This window comes from Gobius niger, assembly GCF_951799975.1.
Source record: "Gobius niger genome assembly, chromosome: 14".
Taxonomy (NCBI): Eukaryota; Metazoa; Chordata; class Actinopteri; order Gobiiformes; family Gobiidae; genus Gobius; species Gobius niger.
Genome location: NC_136865.1, coordinates 31,051,715 through 31,072,739, shown reverse-complemented (window position 1 = coordinate 31,072,739; position 21,025 = coordinate 31,051,715). Strand labels below are relative to the sequence as shown.

Genomic DNA, 21,025 nt, shown 5'->3' with positions numbered 1-21,025 from the left:
GCATTTAAACAGCCTGGTTCTCGGATTGAAGACTTTTACAGGATGTTTGTTAGCCGTCCTTAGACCGATTTTAACCATTTAAAAACTGTTAATCTCATCTGTTTCAATCTGTCCATGGGAAACCGCTCTGCTTTGTCAAACGAGCTCCAGAGGGCGAGAGAGAAGTGTTGGTTTACAGCTCAGACTAAAACAACAGAGAAAAGAAACGCAATAATATATACAGTATAAAATGTCCAGATCGTGACTATTCACAAGTTTTTGATCGTCATTTATTTCAGTTTTGTTCATCACAGAGCTACCAACATAAGGTGTATTAAAGTGTCTAGTTTTGTAATCACCCCCCCCCCTTTTTTTTTTTTGGCGCTCAGTGTCTTTAGAGTGTGTCATCAGTCCATCAGGAGGCGCTACGGAGGTGGGTTTATCAGAGCTACAGTGGAATCAGGAGAGATCAGTCCAAACCCAGGAAACAGAGGCTCAGTGAAGGAGTAGCTGATGGTGTGGAGGTGGAGCAGTTTATTATAGTCGTACTTATAGAAGGACAGAACTCCAGCCTCAAAATCCAGGAACACTCGCAGTTGAGATAAATACCATCGGGGGAGTATTGGTGTTTCTTTCCCGTTATGACAGACACTTAAGCATCCACCCCTGACCCTCAGACTCCAGGACTGATCATTGTCTCCAAACCTACAGCTCTCTCCTCTGCGTCTGATTCCTCTGTAACTCACCGCTACATCAACATCCTCCTCCCACCTCCTCCGCTCCACCTCCCAGTAACAGCGCCCCCTCAGGCCGGTGCAGCTCAGGACCTGAGGCTGGTCCTTGAACCTGTCCTCATGACGTGGACGCCGCTTCTTCTTCACACGTCTCACTGAGCGTTTGTCCTCAGACAGAAGGAGCTCTCTGTGAGCTGTGTTTGGATCCAGAGAGAACTCACAGGAATCTGAGAAACAAACACACTGATGACATCACTTCCTGTACTGTACGGTTTAGATCAATCTATAGATCAGTGACTTACATTTCCTCAGACCTGGGACCATCCATCGTTCTCCAGAAGGATCCAGTCTGAAACACACAGCTCTGTCACACACAAGTCCAGTTTAAGACCAGAGACAAACCAGGACTAAACCATGGACGGACCCGAAGAAGAGCCTCCAAATAAGGACTTCCTCTGAAGGAGCCCAGGGGCCTCACCTGAGAGAGTGCAGGGGCCCGTGGGGGGCCCGCAGAGCGGTCAGGAGCTCGGCCGAGGCTCCTGGATGGTTGTAGCTCAGGTCTAACTCTGTCAGACGGGAGGGGGCGGAGCTTAGAGCGGCGGCCAGAGCAGCCCCGCCCCTTTCTGAGACCAGGCATCCAGACAGACTAAAGACACGCAGCATTAGCCTCTGATGTGGACACAGAGCATCATGAGCGTCTCACCTGAGGGTGTGCAGTCTGCAGGGGGCGCTCTTCAGTCCCTCACACAGCAGCTCCACTCCTGAGTCCTGGAGGTCGTTGTTACTGAGATCCAGGTGAGTCAGACTGGAGGAGCTGAGGACTGAGGCCAGAGGAGCACAGGCTCTCTGAGACAGATTACAGACGCTCAAACTGAGGACAGAGAGGGACATTAGAGACGAGAATCAGAGACATTAGAGACGAGAATCAGAGACATTAGAGACGAGAATCAAAGACATTAGAGACGAGAATCAGAGACATTAGACGAGAATCAGAGACATTAGAGACGAGAATCAGAGACATTAGAGACGAGAATCAGAGACATTAGAGACGAGAATCAGGGACATTAGAGACGAGAATCAGAGACATTAGAGACGAGAATCAGGACAGACGTGAAGAAGAAATACAGTCTGGACTCACGTGGCTTTGGTGGAGGCTTTGACGACCGGCAGCAGCTTCAGGAGAGCTGTGTCTGAGGGACTGTATTTCCTGAAGTCAAACGCCTCCAGGTCTGAGGACAGTAAGAGGAAGGACAGAGCAGACCACAGAGCAGGAGAACTTAACCAGGAGGGATCTCCCTCTTTCATGTGTCTCTGTATCTCCTCCATCAGACGGTGGTCGTTGAGTTCGTTCAGACAGTGGAGCAGGTTCAGGCTCCTCTCTGCAGACAGACCATCTTCATTCAGCTTCTCTTTGATGTACTTTACTGTCTCCTGATTGGTCTGGGAGCTGCTTCCTGTGTGAGTCAGCTGACCCTGGAGCAGGCTCTGATTGGTCGGCAGAGACAGCCCCAGGAGGAAGCGCAGGAACAGGTCCAGGTGTCCGTTTGGACTCTGTAAGGCCTGGTCCACAGCAGAGCGGTAGAAGGCCTCAGGGCTCTCAGAGGAGTGTGGTGGTGACAGCAGGTTCTCCCCAGAGCTGAAGAAGGTCTGATGGACGTGAAGCGCAGCCAGAAACTCCTGCACACTCAGATGGATGAAGCAGTAGACCTTGTCCTGGTACAGGCCTGGCTCCTCTCTAAAGACCTGTGTGAAGACTCCGGAGTAACGAGCGATCTCTGCAGCGTCCAGCCCACACTCGCTCAGGTCACTCTCGTAGAAGATCAGGTTTCCTTTCTGCAGCTGCTCAAAGGCCAGTTTTCCCAGAGACCGCACCATCTCCCTGGTCTCTGGAGTCCAGTGAAGGTCTGCTCCTGTTCCATCATGATACTTGATGTTCTTGACTTTGGCCTGCACCACCAGGAAGTGGACGTACATCTCAGTCAGAGTCTTGGGCAGCTCTGGCTTCTCTGTTTGCTTCAGAATCGTGTGTAAAACCACAGAGAGGATCCAGCAGAAGACTGGGATGTGGCACATGATGAACAGGCTGCGGATGCTCTTGATGTGGGAGATGACGGCTGTGGCCTCGTCTCTGAACCTCTTCCTGAAGTACTGCTCCTTCTGTGGGTCCCTGAACCCTCGCACCTCTGTCACCATGGAGACGCACTCAGCAGGGATCTGATTGGCCGCCGCGGGGCGTGTGGTTATCCAGAGGCGAGCGGAGGGAAGCAGGCTCCCCCTGATGAGGTTCACCAGCAGCTCCTCCACTGAGGCGCTCTCTGTGGGCTCCGTCAGGACCCGGGTCCGGCTGAAGTCCAGAGGAAGTCTGCACTCGTCCAGACCGTCAAAGATGAAGAGCAGCTGGAGCTGCTGAAAGCTGCAGAGACCTTTTGTTTGACTGAAGAAGTGGTGCAGCAGCTCCACCAGGCTGTACTCTGTGTCTCTGAGCACATTGAGCTCTCTGAAAGTGAAGGGGAACAGCAGCTGGACGTCCTGGTGGACTCTGCCTTCAGCCCAGTCCAGACTCACCTTCTGAGTCAGCACTGTTTTCCCCACGCCGGCCACGCCCACAGTCAGCACCGTCCCGATTGGCTGTTGTTTAAACAGGTCTTCACACGTGATGCTGGTCTCTGCAGTGGCTGGTTTCCTGGACATGGTCTCCATGAGTCTGACCTCATGTTCCTGGTTGACCTCTGAGGCCCTTCCCTCTGTGATGTAGAGCTCTGTGTAGATCTGCTGCAGGGGGGCGGAGTCTCCTGCTTTATCCACACCCTCAAACACATGACTGAACCTCTGCTGCAGACGCCTCTTCAGTTTCTCTCTGTAAACTCCAACATGAGCCTCTGAAGGAGACAAACAGAATCATGTTACAGTCAGTGACTTCTTCTCCTCCTGTGAAAGTGTGGTGTTTCAAACATGTCAGAGTTCTTACTGTTCTGCAGACTCTGAGCCAGGTGCTGCTGCTTCATCCTCCTGAGGAAGTCCAGTGTGATGTTGAGCACAGCCTCTCGGCTGCTCTGCTCCTCCTCACTCTCTGAGCTACTCTCTGGATGATCTGAGGCCAGGAGTCTGTGGAAGCCCTGCAGCTGCTCTTTGACGAAGGTCAGGACGTCCTCCTCCAGCCGCTGGAGCACACAGGACATATTATACTGCAGTAACACTGTATCTGTGTCAATATTTACAGGCTTCAAACATTGTAGAGTCAACCTTTACTGCAGCTTTGGCAACAAATCTCTGATAAAGTCTGTGCCTTTAGACCTGAGGTGCTCCTGACATGGAAACCTCCTTGTCCTCCATCTGTCAGGAGTTAGAGAGACCTCCCTCTGCACTTGTAGCAGACTCAGTCTTAAAGGTCCTATATCATGCAAAATCGACTTTTTAGAGGTTTTAGCCATGTTGTTCTGCTATTTCCTTATCAAAAACACTCCTAGAGTGGTTTGCGGCTTCATTCACGCAGCTCTCAGTAATCCTCCTGAATCCTGCTCTCTGAGCAGCTGCTCCGCCCTCTCCTGGTGAACGACTGAATCCCTTTAAAACATGTTTGTAATCCATTGAGTGTCCGTATTCTCTCACCTTTATTGGCATATAATTCCTCTGATCCTAATGCCTGGGCTTGAAAAAAGGCATTTCAAACCATAGCTGCTGATAGTTATAAAGCTTTTCCTCTTCTTTCCAGATGGTGTCTCAGTTTTACTTGTGTCTTTATGATTTAGAAGAGGTGGTTGTTTTGCTCCAAATTATATCGGGGTATATGGTAGATATATGTGCTTTGGTGTGGGAAATATCTGTGATTCAAGACCGCGGATCAATGAATATAATTATAAAACCTTGCCGCGCTGTCAGAGTTTACCAGCTCTAGACTCTGGTGAGTACAAGGTGTTGCTTGCGCTAGCACCCCTCCGCTACCGCGCGAATGACCGACTGTAGATGACTGTAGTCCAGTTCTGTGGCGGTTAACTTTTTAGAGGTTTTAGTCATGTTGTTATGCTATTTCCTTATCAAAAACACTCCCAGAGTGGTTTGCGGCTTCATTCACGCAGCTCTCAGTAATCCTCCTGAATCCTGCTCTCTGAGCAGTTGCTCCGCCCTCTCCTGGTGAACGACTGAGCTGTTCAATCTAGATTAATTTCAAAATTAATCTAGATTAATCTAGATTTAAAAAAAATATCTATCTAATATATATGTATATGTGTATATATATATTAGAGGTGGGCATAGATTAATTTTTTAAATCTAGATCAATCTAGATTAATTCTGAAATTAATCTAGATTAATCTAGATTAAAATGTCTAGCTTGAATTCTGCCGAAGCCATTCAGAATATGTGTGCTGCCCAAATAATGACTAAAAGTACGTCTTTGAGAACGAGTTTCTCAAGTCAGGTGGTGCGTTAGACCAGGGGCTCATCTCCTGTTTCCAAAATGCATCACAAACTGCTTGAGAACATTCTACTCTTCTTCTGATAATTGGTGATGAAAATAATTCATGTTCAAGAAGATGCACTTGTGTTTACTAACTGTTTATTCAGTTAAACATTAATTTTGAACTTTAGGCCGACATTAGAGGTCCTGATGAACTGTTTGCAGTGAGTAGCTTTGTGTCAATCAATTTTCTGGTGACAAACTACACTGCGTTCCAAATTATTATGCAAATGACATTTTTCTCTGATTTTCTAAATTGTCAACTCAAATGAGAGTCAGCATAATTTTCAAGTCTTTACCTGGTAGAGGATCATTTAAATGTGGTGGAAAAAAATTCCTAGTGATAACAGTATTTTTTTCAAAAATAAATATAGTAAAAACCTCAAAATCCACTGTTCCAAATTATTATGCAACTCATCGTTTCAATACATTTTAAAGCTTGTAATTAACTGAAAATGGTCATTTGTTGTATTTGTAGCATTAGGAGGTCATATTTACTGAAATCAGAAGCTATTTCAATCAAAAAAATATTACCAGGTCAAGTTATATTTTACCATAGGAGCCCTTGTGTGATCGCAGCTTCAAAATTCTTAAATCCATTAAAATTGTGAGTTTTTGGACAGTTTCTGCTTAGATTTCTTTGCAGGATGTTAGAATAGCCTCCCAGAGCTGCTGTTTGGATGAAAACTGCCTCCCACCCTCATAGAAGTGTTTTTTGTTGAGGCTCCAAAGGTTCTCAATAGGGTTGAAGTCAGGGGAGGAGGGGGTCCACATCATGAGTTTCTCTCCTTTTATGCCCATAGCAGCCAGTGATGCAGAGGTTTTCTTTGCAGCATGACATGGTGCGTTGTCATGCATGAAGAGGATTTTGTTAGGAAAAGCACGGCTCTTCTTTTTGTAGTATAGAAGACAGTGGTCAGTCAGAAACTCCACATATTTTTCAAAGGTCATTTTCACACCTTCAGGGAGCCTAAAAGGGCCTAAAGGGGCCGACCAGCTCTCTCACCATGATTCTGGCCCAAAACATGACTCCGCCCCCTCCTTACTGACGTCACAGCCTTGTTGGGACATTGTGGCCATTCACCAACTATCCACTACTCCATTGATTTGACCATCCAGGGTCACACGGCGCTCATTAGTGAACAAGACTGTATGAAAATGAGTCCTCATGTATTTCTGAGCCACTGCAGCCGTTTCTGTTCATCAGCTTCAATTAACCGTTTAGGGGAGGCCCGGATAGAAGGTTTTTGCACAACTGCAGCCTCTGGAGGGTCCTACACCTTCATGTTCAGAGACTCCAGAGGCACCAGCAGCTTCAAATACCTGTCTGCTGCTTTGTAGCATCTGTTCTCTTAATCTGATGTGTCTGATTGTCTGTCAGAAACTGTCCATATTGTGCCATTATCTGCACAAAACGGAGTGTGCTCTGAATCATCCACAAATCTCTTATCAGTACGATGATTACACTTAATCTTTCATGAAATATTGAAGGTTTTCATACCTAGACCAAGGCAATCAACTATTTCACGCTTTTCATCAGCAGACAGACCCTTTTTCTTTCCCATATTGCTTGAAAATGATGATCTGCATAATAAAGTGGAACACCCTTTTCAGCAGTTTTTCCCTTAACTGGGCTTAACCTCAAAACTAATCATCCCAGGTCTCTGAGATTAATGTCAGTGATTCATAGAGCCCCGAGACACGACACCATCCATGAGTTTCATCATTATTGTTTTTTTTTTTACCTTTTTGACACAAAAATCCAATTTGCATAATAATTTGGAACGCAGTGTTAATCTCCTCTTCTGCAACTATGACCTGCTACAGAAAAAAGATCCGGGACTTTAATGGTGCTCTTATCGGTGCTTTAAAAGAAAAAAGAAAAACGTTAGATAGAGGCTACTGTATATAGGCAATGTTTTTTATTAAACTTTTTTATTACACATTTACTCTGCATTTGGACCTAATGTATTCCCAATTTGTGCAAACACTTAATATATGGGAGGTAAAATACAAGTATAGACCAAAATATAAAGTGTAATATTTTTCAAAATAATCTAGTAAGTAAAGGATTAAGTGTCATAGTTTGTTAATCAGGCTGTTGGTTAGATTTGGCTGGAGCTATTGGGAAAATAATGACATGGAGCCACTTTTAGCTTGTGTCCAGTGGGTCAACACCGGCTCGCACTGACACGTGTGCGCGTTCACGCCACTGTATGCGCGTTTGCGGAACATAGACTCCACTCGAATCGGGTATTTGTGACAGTGCGAGGCTCTGTTCAGTATGAAGGCGTTACGTTTCGCTTTCAACAGCGGGTCAGCGGCAGCAGCTCGGGGGGGTTTACGCAGCGTGTCGTTCTCGCGCGCACCTGTCTCACCGCGCGCACGGCTGCAGAAGGAGGCGCGGAGCGGGGCAGGTCCGACACCGCGCTCTCGTGCGGGGCTTTTAGTGCTTACTTTAGCGCGGGTGATGCGACGCCTCACAGAAGAAGTAAATAAACTCACTGTGGATCAGTCGTAGAACCTGCTGCTCTTCGCCTCTTTTGCCGATTCTCACTCGTCTGGTCATAGCGTCCATTTGGCAAAACTTAATCCATAACAAAAGTAGCTCCAGCCTCCGCGTGGCAGTTGTTTTGGTTTCAGAGGAATCACGTAACAGCGAGGCTGCGCGTGAGATGCATTCATGGACCGTAAGAAGTGCGGGAAAGGCGAGTTTTTCACAAATGCGCTGAAAAACCGGACAAATAATTTGCAGTCTGATACACTTTGCTTGCGCCAGAGCCCTCAGGCCGGAATACTTTAAGCCCTGAATAAAATATCACGGTGAAAGTCATCATAGCTTGCAGTATAGATATTTTATGGTCAGCACACACTACACGACTTTTCGGACGCACAGGAGAAACTTGAGTGAATATAGCGTCTCCAAAGCGAACACACAGAAGCAGCTGCCAATGACAGAGTGAAAACAAGACAGAAAAACACCGCAGCGCCTCCCTCTTTCAAAACAGCGACATAAACAACTCATTTCACTGCCACAGCCCCACACGAAACAGCCCCACATGAAACAGCCCCACATGAAACTGCCCCACATGAAACAGCCCCACACGAAACAGCGCAACTTCATCACCAAAAGTTCACCAGAGCCTTTTCCAGCTACATTTCAACCGCGAGCAGAGTTTAACCGCAGCACTTACGGAGTTTGGAGACGAACTTTACAGCTACTTTTCTTCGAGTCCGCTAGTTTCTCTTTCTCCGCTCACCGCTGTCTCCTCAGCCGCCCGTTTACTTTTCTGATCAAATCCAAAGAAATACAGTGCCTCTCGAAAGTATTCATACACCTTGAACTTTTGAACATTTTGTCATGTTTACAACCCTAAACATAAAAAAAATATTTTGATTTTTTTACTGAACGTTCACACACAAGTAACAGACAACTGTGAAGTGAAAGCACAATGATACATAATTCTATTATTTTTCAAAAAATAGAAAACTGAAAAGAGGCGCGTGCATAAGTATTCATACAGCGTGAATGGATACTTTGTGGAACCCCCTTTTGCTGTAATAACAGCACAAGTCTTTTGGGGTCTGACTCTACAAGATTTGCACATGTAGAGACTGACATTCTAGCCCATTCCTCTTTTCAAAACAACTCCAGCTCTGTCAGATTAGAAGGAGAACGTTTGTGAACAGCAGTTTTCAGATTATTCCACAGATTTTCAATAGGATTGAGGTCAGGACTTCGACTGGGCCATTCTATACATTAATATGTTTTTATTGAACCATTCCATTGTATATTTATCTTTGTGTTTAGGGTCATTGTCCTGCTGAAGGTGAATCTCCGCCTCAGTTCTCTTGCTGACTCCAGCAGGTTTTCCTCCAAAATGTCCCTGTATTTGGCTCCATCCGTCTTTACAACTATTCTTACAATCTCCCCAGTCCCCGCTGAGGAAAAGCAGCCCCACAGCATGATGCTCCCCCCCATATATTTGACACTGGGGATGGTGCACTCAGGACGATGAGCAGTGTCAGATTTGCTCCATATATAACGTTTTGCATTTGGGCCAAAAAGTTCAATTTTTGTCTCATCTGACCAAAGCTCCTTCTTCCACATGGAGCTGTGTCCTCCATATGACTTCTAGCAAACATCAAATGGGATTTCTTATGGCCTCCTTTCAATAATAGCTTTCTTCTTCCACTCGTCCATGAAGGCCAGATTTGTGAAGTAAGACTTATAGTTGTCCCATGTACAGATTCCCCCAGCTCAGCGGCAGGACTTCACAGCTCCTCCAGAGTTATCTTGGGGCACTTGGTTGTATTTCTTACCAGTATTCTCCTTGTTCAGTTTGTTAGTTTACGTGAACAGCCGTGTCTTGGTAAGTCTGCAGTGGTGCTTTACTCTCTCCATTTCTGAATGATGGATTAAACCCGGGAGATGTTTAAATCTTGGGAAATCTTTGTATAACTTAACACTGCTTTAAACCTCTCCACAGCTTTATCCCTGACCTCTCTGGTGCTCCTTGGCCTTCATGATGTTGTTTAGTGACCAATACACTCCGACCATAGCTCTGAGGGCCTAAAGGAACAGCTGAAAGTATACTGAGAGTAGAATACACACAGGTGGCCTCTATTTAACCGTTAGGCCAAGGAGTGAACATTCTGGAGTCATTAGGAATGTTATAAAGGCAATTTAATGCACTCAGAAAATGCTGTATGAATACTTATGCACGCCCCACTTTTCTATTTTTTGAAAAATAACAATCATGTATCATTTTGCTTTCACTTCACAGTTGTCTGTTACTTGTGTGTGAACGTTCAGTAAAAAAAAATCAAAATAAAATCTTTGTTTAGGGTTGTAAACATGACAAAATGTGCAAAAGTTCAAGGTGTATGAATACTTTCGAGAGGCACTGTACGTCCTGCATCTTCGTGTTGTCGACGTTTATCTCCATTTTGACAGAACGATCGCCAAGTTGAAGCTCTAGTAGCAGTAGCTGCAGTAAGTAGCATGAGCTGTGTTGTTGTGACAGTGATCACGTGAAACTGTTGACAGTGTTGACCAATCAGGAGACGCGCACATGTTTCCCACGCTCACAAACAGAGGCCTATATTTTCTGATATGGTAAGATGGCCCACATTACCCGTAAATAAATACTTGGGGACTCCTGCCACAGCTGTCCCATGCGAGACACTTTTTTCTTTAGCAGGTCATAGTTGCAGAAGAGGAGACTTAGTTTGTCACCAGAAAATTGATTGACAAAAAGCTGTAAACAGTAACTGTAAAAGACTTGCTTTTAGTCATTATTTGGGTAGCACACATATTCTGAATGGCTTCGACAGAATTCAAGGGAGCCATTTTAATCTAGATTAATCTAGATTATAAAAAAAGTGTGTGTGTGCGTGTGTTTATATATGTATGTGTGTATTTTTTATATATGTATATACACTGCTCACAAAAACTTAGGGCACACTCAAAAAACACATCCTAGATGTCAATCAATTAGATTTTTTGGATGAAAATCTTTATTCATAGTGTAGGGCAATGTGTTGAGAACAAAATAACATAAGAATGATGAATGGAAATCAAATTCTCAGCCCCTGGAGGTCTGGATCCAAAATTATAGTCAAAATCAAAGTGACAAATCAGGTCACTGGTTGATCCAAATTCTGTAGAAATTCCTCCAAACGAGTCTGTATCATTCCTCAGTAGTGTGTGTGGCCTCCACGTGCCTGAATGCACTCCCTACAACGCCTGGGCATGCTCCTGATGAGACCACGGATGTCCTCCTGAGGGATCTCCTCCCAGACCTGGATTAGAGCATCAGTCAGCTCCTGGACAGTCTGTGGTGCGATGTGGCGTTGATGGATGGACCGAGACATGATGTCCCAGATGTGCTCTATTGGATTTAAGTCTGGGGAACGGGCAGGCCAGTCCAGGACATCAATACCTTCATCATGCAGGACCTGCTGACACACTCTTGCCACATGTGGCCTGGCATTATCAGGCATCAGAAGGAACCCAGGGCCCACAGCACCAGCATATGGTCTTACAATAGGTCTGAGGATCTCATCCCGGTCCCCAGTGCCAGTCAGGGAACCTCTGGCTCGCACATGGAGGGCTGTGCGGCCCTCCAATGAAATGCCTCCCCAGACCATCACTGACCCACCACCAAACCGGTCATGCTGGATGATGTTGCAGCAGCAGAACGTTCTCCAGGGCGTCTCCAGACTCTGTCACGTCTGTCACATGTGCTCAGGGTGAACCTGCTCTCATCCGTGAAGAGCACAGGGCACCATTGGCCAATCTGCCAATCGCTGTGTTCTCGGGCAAATGCCAATCGTGCTGCACGGTGTTGGGCAGTAAGCACCGGCCCAACTTGTGGACGTCAGTGATGGTCTGGGGAGGCATTTCATTGGAGGGCCGCACAGCCCTCCATCTGCGAGCCAGAGGTTCCCTGACTGGCATTGGGGACCGGGATGAGATCCTCAGACCTATTGTAAGACCATATGCTGGTGCTGTGGGCCCTGGGTTCCTTCTGATGCCTGATAATGCCAGGCCACATGTGGCAAGAGTGTGTCAGCAGGTCCTGCATGATGAAGGTATTGATGTTATGGACTGGCCTGCCCGTTCCCCAGACTTAAATCCAATAGAGAACATCTGGGACATCATGTCTCGGTCCATCCATCAACGCCACATCGCACCACAGACTGTCCAGGAGCTGACTGATGCTCTAATCCAGGTCTGGGAGGAGATCCCTCAGAAGGACATCCGTGGTCTCATCAGGAGCTGCCCAGGCGTTGTAGGGAGTGCATTCAGGCACGTGGAGGCCACACACACGACTGAGGATGATACAGACTCGTTTGGAGGAATTTCTACAGAATCTGGATCAACCAGTGACCTGATTTGTCACTTTGATTTTGACTATAATTTTGGATCCAGACCTCCAGGGGCTGAGAATTTGATTTCCATTCATCATTCTTATGTTATTTTGTTCTCAACACATTGCCCTAGACTATGAATAAAGATTTTCATACAAAAAATCGAATTGATTGACATCTTGGATGTGTTTTTTGATTTTTTGAGTGTGCCCTAAGTTTTTGTGAGCAGTGCATAAGCAACTATTACTGCAGGACTAAACTGTCCACACACAGATCTCACACAAAAGATTCAGATGTTTTTATAAAACAAGTAATTCAATTGTGTTTGTAGGGTGGACATTGTTTTGGGTTTAGTGAGTAGGCTGCTAGACATTTTCTAGGTGAGCTTAAAAGAAAAAAATACAAAGCTTTAACATAAAAATATAGACCTATATTTTTGTATATGAGGCTTACATAATACTAAGTAAGGAGGCCATAATATTTTTGACTCATGGCTGAGGTCTAGTTTCTCCAGCTCTCCCAAGGTTGGCAAAAAATGCATCTGAAAATGCATCATTGATGCTTTAAGAGAGCTTTAAAAAATTTCTCACGGGGAGCATGCTCCCAGACCCCCCGAGAGGAGGGATTACCTTCTCACCTTTATCACCCCTGACCCGTTTTCATGCCTGACATTATTTTTGAATTTCAGTATTTTGTAAAAGACGCTTAACTATTGTGAACTATGTGGTGATAAAAAACCTCAAGAGTCATGGGGATTGTTTATAGTATATTCTGCACTTACAGCAAATACACCATCCAGGTGGGAGCGCTCTTTGCTGGTTCCATCTGGGTTCAGCTTCTCTCTGTGGATCCAGACAGAGTTTAGAATCTGCCTTCACCTCCCCAGACGCTTCCCCCGGTCCCTCCCCTGTGCCCAGTGTTGGGAGAGCAGCAGAGGACACTTACCGCTCGTCTGAAGGAGACACGTCTTTAAAACCAGGATTTACATCTTTGGAACGATCACTCCTCAGAGAAACAGAGTCTGTGTCTGAACTAGGACCAGGCATCTGTGAACTCCTGTAAAAGACATGGGATTTCCTGATATGAGAGTAGCAAAAGTGATTCCTGTGTTCAAAGCTGGAGATAAACATCTCTTTACAAACTGCAGGCCAGTTTCTCTTTTGCCGCAATTCTCAAAAATCTTAGAAAAGGTTTTTAACTCCGTTTTAGGAATAATCACACAACTTTGCATGCGCTTTTCGATATAATTGATGAAATAACTAATGCTGTAGACAACAAGAAATAGGCAATAGGGTTATTTGTTGAATTGCACATTTTTTCATGTGTTGCACATTGTAGGAAACTTTGGAGACTACATTTTCATAATCTATGTCCAACTCAAAATGCCCCAAATCCGAGTTGTGTCCCCCATTCTCGTGATGGGTCACATATGCAACATCTTCTGGTCACTGGTGTCTGAGAGATCGATCAGGTTTGCAGCTTCTTTGATGAGCAGTGAAACTTGGGCTTCTCTTTTACCTTAAGTCCAGTTGTTTTGTGTTAAAGTTATAATATTGAAGTTCATAAACCTTTTGATGTGCTTTCCGATGTCTTTGGACATGTCGCTCCTCAGAGAAACAGAGTCTGAACCAGGACCAGTTTTCTGTGAACTCCTGTAAAGACATGGGATTATTACAACAAACAGAACTACAGACTGAGCCTCATCTGAGAGTGATAATGACAAACAAACCTTTTAAAGTCTTTCCCGATGCCTTTGGACCTGTCGCTCCTCAGAGAAACAGAGTCTGAACCAGGACCAGTTTTCTGTGAACTCCTGTAAAGACATGGGATTATTACAACAGACTGTTCCTGTCTGAGAGAGTTAATGGGGCTGTCACACCTTGATGATCTTTGATGTAAATATGAGTCGGATTTTCATTAAACAAGCAGCGTTTTGCAGCTTGTGATCCAGAGAACACTTTTATGGAGCTCCTATTTTCCACCCTATGTGCGCCTGTGAGTGTGTTCGCACCTACCTTACCTGTGCTGTCTGCCCCTCTCACGATGCGTGCAGGAGGGAGAGAGGCAGCGAGGGAATGACACACCTGTAGGTTACTGTTTATTTCAAGCACATTTCTGAATGGAATGAAAGCCGTGGTCAAATCAGACGGATCATATTTGTATCACGTAATTTTTTATGGTTGCGGGGGCGGGGCAGGTTATTAAAATATAAACAACGTGCGGGGCGGGCAGAACCTGCTCCAAATGCGGCCCCGCAGGCTGAAAAAAGAAAGTCACCCATCACTATTAGACATCACGATGAGTAACTTATAATTAACGTGTGTCAACGATCATATAACTTACCTGTAACTCATGACGTATGCCGGACGTATGAGCATGCGCTGGCATATGTCGAGAAATTTGGAGCATGCTAAAAATTTCTCGACATATGCCAGCGTAATTGCCGTATGTTGACGTTTGCCAGCGTGATTCAGCGTGCTCATAACTTATACAAAACTTGCCCATAACTTATCCAACGTACGCCAACGTATTTGTCAAATTTATCATATGTCAGCACACACTGGCTAAATCGTCAATGTGTGACTGCCCCATAAAGGCATAAACAAACCTTTTAAAGTTAGCACCCCAGTGTTAAGCCTCATTGCTCCTCAGAGAAACAGTCACTTACCCAGACGCTTCCCCCGGTCCCTCCCCTGTGCCCAGTGTTGGGAGAGCAGCAGAGGACACTTACCGCTCGTCTGAAGGAGACACGTCTTTAAAACCAGGATTTACATCTTTGGAACGATCACTCCTCAGAGAAACAGAGTCTGTGTCTGAACCAGGACCAGGCATCTGTGAACTCCTGTAAAACACATGGGATTTCCTGATATGAGAGTAGCAAAAGTGATTCCTCTGTTCAAAGCTGGAGATAAACATCTCTTTACAAACTGCAGGCCTGTTTCTCTTTTACCGCAATTCTCAAAAATCTTAGAAAAGGTTTTTAACTCTACACTTGACAGCTATATTGAAAGAAATAACTCTCTCTCTGATAATCAGTTTGGTTTTTAGGAATAATCACACAACTTTGTGTGCGCCTTTCGATATAATTGATGAAATAACTAATGCTGTAGACAACAAGAAATATGCAATAGGGTTATTTGTTGACCTGAGCAAAGCATTTGACACAATAAACTACGATATATTAATTGATAAACTAGAACATTATGGGATTAGAGGGGTAGCTTTAAGGGGGGGTCACCAGTTATTTAAGAAATAGAAAACAATGTGTGAAAATAGGTTATTATCAGTCAGGTTGTCAATAAATGGTGTGTGGTTTATCTCAAGGTTCCATTCTGGGCCCAAAATGGTTTAATATGTATATTAACGACATTTGTAAAACATCTCAAATTCTTAGATTTATCTTGTTTGCTGACAATCGTAATATTCTTGCTTCAGGAGACAATTTAAAGCAACTGTTTCATATTGTTAACTTGGAACTCAAAAGTGTCATAAAGTGGTTCAAACAAAATAAATTATCTCTAAATCTGAGTAAAAGCAAAATGATGATATTCGGCAACTGTTATTCTACTGCTCAGGAGGCAATTCAGATAGAGGGTGTTGTTTTAGAGCGGGTGCATGAAATCAAATTTCTTGGAGTTATTATAGACGATAGAATTACTTGGAAATCGCACATTAAATATATATCAAGAAGCATTGCAGTAATGGCAAAGGCAAAGCACATTTTAAACTTCAAAGCTCTACATACCTTATACTGTTCTGATTTTGCCCTATTTATACTACTGTACTGTGGTTTGGGGTAGTACTTACAAAAACACAGTAAAACCAATATTAATGCGGTAAAAACGAGCTTTCCGAGTAATTTATAAAGTTGGGTTTTTAGACCACACAAACCCATTATTTTTAAAATCAAAGATCATGAAGTTTTGTGACATCGTTGAGTTCCAAACTGTACATATGTTTTACAAAGCAAGACACAAACTGTTACCAAGACAAACTGTGGATGTTACAACGAACGTGTTTGGAAATACTTCTGCAAAGTGGATTTATTAATCACGGATATTTGGCACCACTTCCTCATGAAGAGCCTTGATAGCAAAGCACTGACAGCGGGACAGAAACGCTTTGCTTCGCAGACAGGACAACACTTTCCCCACGGCAGCTTGAGCGTTAAAAACACCAAACTGTAAGTTTAGTATCTCTTTATTACGGTGGATTTTGCGTTTGAGTTGATCTCTGATGTCTCGCTCTGTCAACATTAGAATATGCTTGTCTACACCGTCAAGTGTTTTGTGTTTTCTGTTGTTGTTTGGGGAGGAGGCACCGCTGCTTTGGTTTGCGTCGTTGACACATCCTTTAGCGAACAAATGCCACGCAAAAAAGGGAGTTTTATACATACGCCTATTGTCGATCAGTTTATGTGCTTTTGAGTGAGTGCAATTAAGGCCTTGAGGACTGAAACCCCATACACATTCCATGACAACCGGAGCTTTCCAGCAGTGGCATTTCTAAATGCGATGTAAATGAGCCCTGCACTCGGAGCAGCAGAGATATTTTGAGTTCCTCCATTCAATTTGCACATTTTTTCATGTGTTGCACATTGTAGGAAACTTTGGAGACTACATTTTCATAATCTATGTCCAACTCAAAATGCCTCAAATCCGAGTTGTGTCCCCCGTTCTCGTGATGGGTCACATATGCAACATCTTCTGGTCACTCTGTTGAGGACAGGGACACTTCCTGTTGGATAAAGAGCTATGGTGGTTTTAGAGAGCGGTGAAGGAGGCCGTGTCTGAGAGATCCATCTGCCTTCAGTGGATGTAGAGGACAAGGTTTGCAGCTTCTTTGATGGACAGTGAAACTTGGGCTTCTCTTTTACCTTAAGTCCAGTTGTTTTGTGTTAAAGTTATAATATTGAAGTTCATAAACCTTTTGATGTCCTTTCCGATGTCTTTGGTCCTGTCACCCCTCAGAGAAACAGAGTCTGAACCAGGACCAGTTTTCTGTGAACTCCTGTAAAGACATGGGATTATTACAACAAACAGAACTACAGACTGAGCCTCATCTGAGAGTGATAATGACAAACAAACCTTTTAAAGTCTTTCCCGATTCCTTTGGACCTGTCGCTCCTCAGAGAAACAGAGTCTGAACCAGGAACAGTTTTCTGTGAACTCCTGTAAAGACATGGGATTATTACAACAAACAGAACTACAGACTGAGCCTCATCTGAGAGTGATAATGACAAACAAACCTTTTAAAGTCTTTCCCGATTCCTTTGGACATGTCGCTCCTCAGAGAAACAGAGTCTGAACCAGGAACAGTTTTCTGTGAACTCCTGTAAAGACATGGGATTATTACAACAAACAGAACTACAGACTGAGCCTCATCTGAGAGTGATAATGACAAACAAACCTTTTAAAGTCTTTCCCGATGCCTTTGGACCTGTCGCTCCTCAGAGAAACAGAGTCTGAACCAGGACCAGTTTTCTGTGAACTCCTGTAAAGACATGGGATTATTACAACAGACTGTTCCTGTCTGAGAGAGTTAATGGGGCTGTCACACCTTGATGATCTTTGATGTAAATATGAGTCGGATTTTCATTAAACAAGCAGCGTTTTGCAGCTTGTGATCCAGAGAACACTTTTATGGAGCTCCTATTTTCCACCCTATGTGCGCCTGTGAGTGTGTTCGCACCTACCTTACCTGTGCTGTCTGCCCCTCTCACGATGCGTGCAGGAGGGAGAGAGGCAGCGAGGGAATGACACACCTGTAGGTTACTGTTTATTTCAAGCACATTTCTGAATGGAATGAAAGCCGTGGTCAAATCAGACGGATCATATTTGTATCACGTAATTTTTAATGGTTGCGGGGGCGGGGCAGGTTATTAAAATATAAACAACGTGCGGGGCGGGCAGAACCTGCTCCAAATGCGGCCCCGCAGGCTGAAAAAAGAAAGTCACCCATCACTATTAGACATCACGACTTATGAGTAACTTATAATTAACGTGTGTCAACGATCATACTTACCTGTAACTCATGACGTATGCCGGACGTATGAGCATGCGCTGGCATATGTCGAGAAATTTAGAGCATGCTAAAAATTTCTCGACATATGCCAGCGTACTTGCCGTATGTTGTCGTTTGCCAGCGTGATTCAGCGTGCTCATAACTTATACAAAACTTGCCCATAACTTATCCAACGTACGCCAACGTATTTGTCAAATTTATCATATGTCAGCACCAGGGCTCGACACTAACGTAGTCCCGTCGTCCCGGGGACGGAAAAAAAAATGCACGGGACGAGATGAGATCTTACCTGGGACGGTCTCGGGACGATAGGCCTTTTTAATATATATGTATTTTTAGGGCTGCAATGATTCATTGATTAAATTGATGAACTCGATTAGCAAAATGCTTTGAACAATATTTTCCCGCTTCGATTATTCGCTTTATTAATATTTCTCATTAAAACCGTATGAAACGGGGCCGCCTACGCGCTCGGAACTAAGTGGCGCTTGTTTCTGCACGGCCGCTTCTGAAGAGCGCAGCTCTATGGTTGTTGTAAACAACAGAGCGGAGCTCGCTGTGCTAAACCTCGTAGCCGGGCAGAGCCAGGTAGCAGAGCAGAGAACCAGGCTGTTGTAATCATCAAAACACGGCTCAAACAAGAAGAAACTCCGAAACGAGAGGCGAAGACAGGACGAAGGTTAGCGAGGCGAAAGGACACGGCTCCCCCCGCTACCGCCACAACAATGCTGACAGCTGCATCAGTGATGATTTACCATCAGGACGATCTACACTTTCATCCACTGTTACTTCAAAGTGTGACATGATGTAACTTCTCTCCTTCCCCCTCACCAAACGCAGACTTGTACATCCTACTGTATCTACTCCTCCGTGTAACCCAGGTGATAAAACCTGTGCCCAGCCTGTTCCTACCGTTCCCATTCATTAGTTTTCCCCATGCCGGTAACCAATCACTGCGCTCGCTTTCGGTGACGTCATCGAGTCACATGGGTCGGGGCGGCGTAGCGTGCGTTCTAAGATGGCGCTGCGCATTCAGTGTGCAGATGCAGTGGGGAAAGCAACATCAGAGTCGTGCTACAGGTCGGTTTGAGCTTATTTTCGTTGTTCTAACACTTCGTTTTTACTTATCATTTAACTGGTTTATATCTCAACTCATAGGAGTCTCCTACCGTGACCCAAACCGCGAGGAAGAGCGCTTGTGGGTAGAGATAGATCGCTAAACCGGTGAGTGTTTGTTGTAGTCATGCTGCGGTAGCATTGGCGTTAGCCTCCGCCGGTTTGTGTATGGGCGCTGGTTAGTATGGGGTTTCACGAAGTTTATGCCCTGTTTCTTAATTATGTCAACTCTGAATTGAATGTGAATTGAATCATGATCCATATGTGATTAACTTGTGTGATGTGATTAACTCTTAACTGACTGCTGGTTATTATTTGTAAAGATTAATTGCTAAATATTCTAACTAGTGTTATGAAACTGATCTTTGAATGTAAATGTACATGTATAGTGCAACTAGTGCTAATAATCTGACATTTATTATTGATTAATCTAAATTATGTGCACATGTGAACGAAATAGTTAGCAACTAGCTGGTGATTTATTAGAGCTTTTGGTCCTGTTCTCCAGGCCAGGTTCTAATCCCGATGGCGAGCTGATGGAGCAGGCCTAGAGCCTACAGTTGGCAATTGCTGAAGAATCGAATCGCACTCTCCTGCTGGGCGGGTAGGGGGCTCCTTGTAGTCCACGAACTCTCCCCACTCAACTCACTTGCCCACACACAATACATTCCCCAAACCCCCTCAGACATTTTCCCCTGGACAATTACACCCAACCCAGACGTGGGTTTACCCGGGATTTGTGGAGGGGTTGGAAAGTGGGGTGGTGTGCATGATGTTGGGGTTTCCCAACGCTGGGTTTGCGGACTCTGGATTATGATCAATGTACGGTTGTATTGTATTGTGCATTTTTGTTGGTCATTTGATTTGAATTGTACTCACTATTAGATATCGATTTAAGCGCTTATTTGTTGAATGGCCATTCACAGAATCTATACTATTGGTTTCTGTATATATTTTTCACTTTTGTTTATTATTACTACTTTTCTTTAAATACATGGTACCTCTTAAACCGTACTCTTGCCTCTTGTCCACTCCCTCCTAGAGCCGAATTAGATCTTCTGGTCACTAGCCTATGTTGACATTTCCTTTTGTATTCCTGTGTTCCGTAGTAACATAGCCTACTCGCAGGTACTAGGTACGTACTCTATAAAATCTATAACAGTGTTATCACACAGGTGCTACATAATTCGTGGCGAGCTAGCCAGGAGGGAGTTATACGGACAGATCAGAGTGTATTTTTGTAGTAAAGTGACATCTGTGCAAATATGGACATTTTAGAGAAATACGGCATAAAAATCCCCAACGCTGTTCTGGTTAAATATGCTACTGGTACTGATACGGATGATGAAGTTGTTGAATTTTTGAGCCGGTATGGTAAACCGTCCAAAGTAGAAACGATAACGGAAAAAGGTGTTTTCAACAATACGATTATTGTTGAATTTACCAACGGTGATACAGTGATGGAGTTGCGAGAAATGTTGCCACATACGTTCAAGCTTCATAGCAAACAGGTGACTTATAATCTTGTTGAACTTCGTCTCTTCTGTTCAGAAATGGAAGGAAGCTCGAAAACACAGAAATACCTCAGTGAGTTGCGAAATTTGGCCAAACTCACAGGGCAGGACTATGAAGAAGTCCTCCACGGTGTGATGTCTCTACTGGGCCAGTCTATCCCAGGACCAACTCCCACCCCTGTTGCCACACAGCTGCTCAACGCTGCCACCAGTCCATCCCGTGGTACTGCAGACACCGCATCCAATGTGCAAGAGGAGTGGCCAAGGATCCAGGTGAATCCAAACATACGCTACAAGATCTACACCTCCAACCATGGGTCTGCCAG

At 44.6% G+C, this 21,025-nt stretch overlaps 1 protein-coding gene across 1 annotated transcript; it reads right to left on the bottom strand.

The window, feature by feature from the left end:
- Positions 1-404: 404 nt before the first annotated feature.
- LOC306973517 (NACHT, LRR and PYD domains-containing protein 3-like) lies at positions 405-19,007 on the bottom strand (the record flags this gene model as incomplete). The annotated part of the gene is made up of 16 exons (XM_079570441.1): positions 405-940; positions 1,016-1,062; positions 1,192-1,359; positions 1,417-1,584; positions 1,852-3,592; positions 3,682-3,874; positions 12,827-12,887; positions 12,991-13,101; positions 13,614-13,697; positions 13,775-13,858; positions 14,777-14,887; positions 16,972-17,055; positions 17,133-17,216; positions 17,294-17,377; positions 17,455-17,538; positions 18,982-19,007. The coding sequence occupies 16 exons, from the start codon at positions 19,005-19,007 to the stop codon at positions 405-407; spliced, it is 3,666 nt and encodes a 1,221-aa protein (XP_079426567.1).
- Between the last annotated feature and the right edge of the window lie 2,018 nt (positions 19,008-21,025).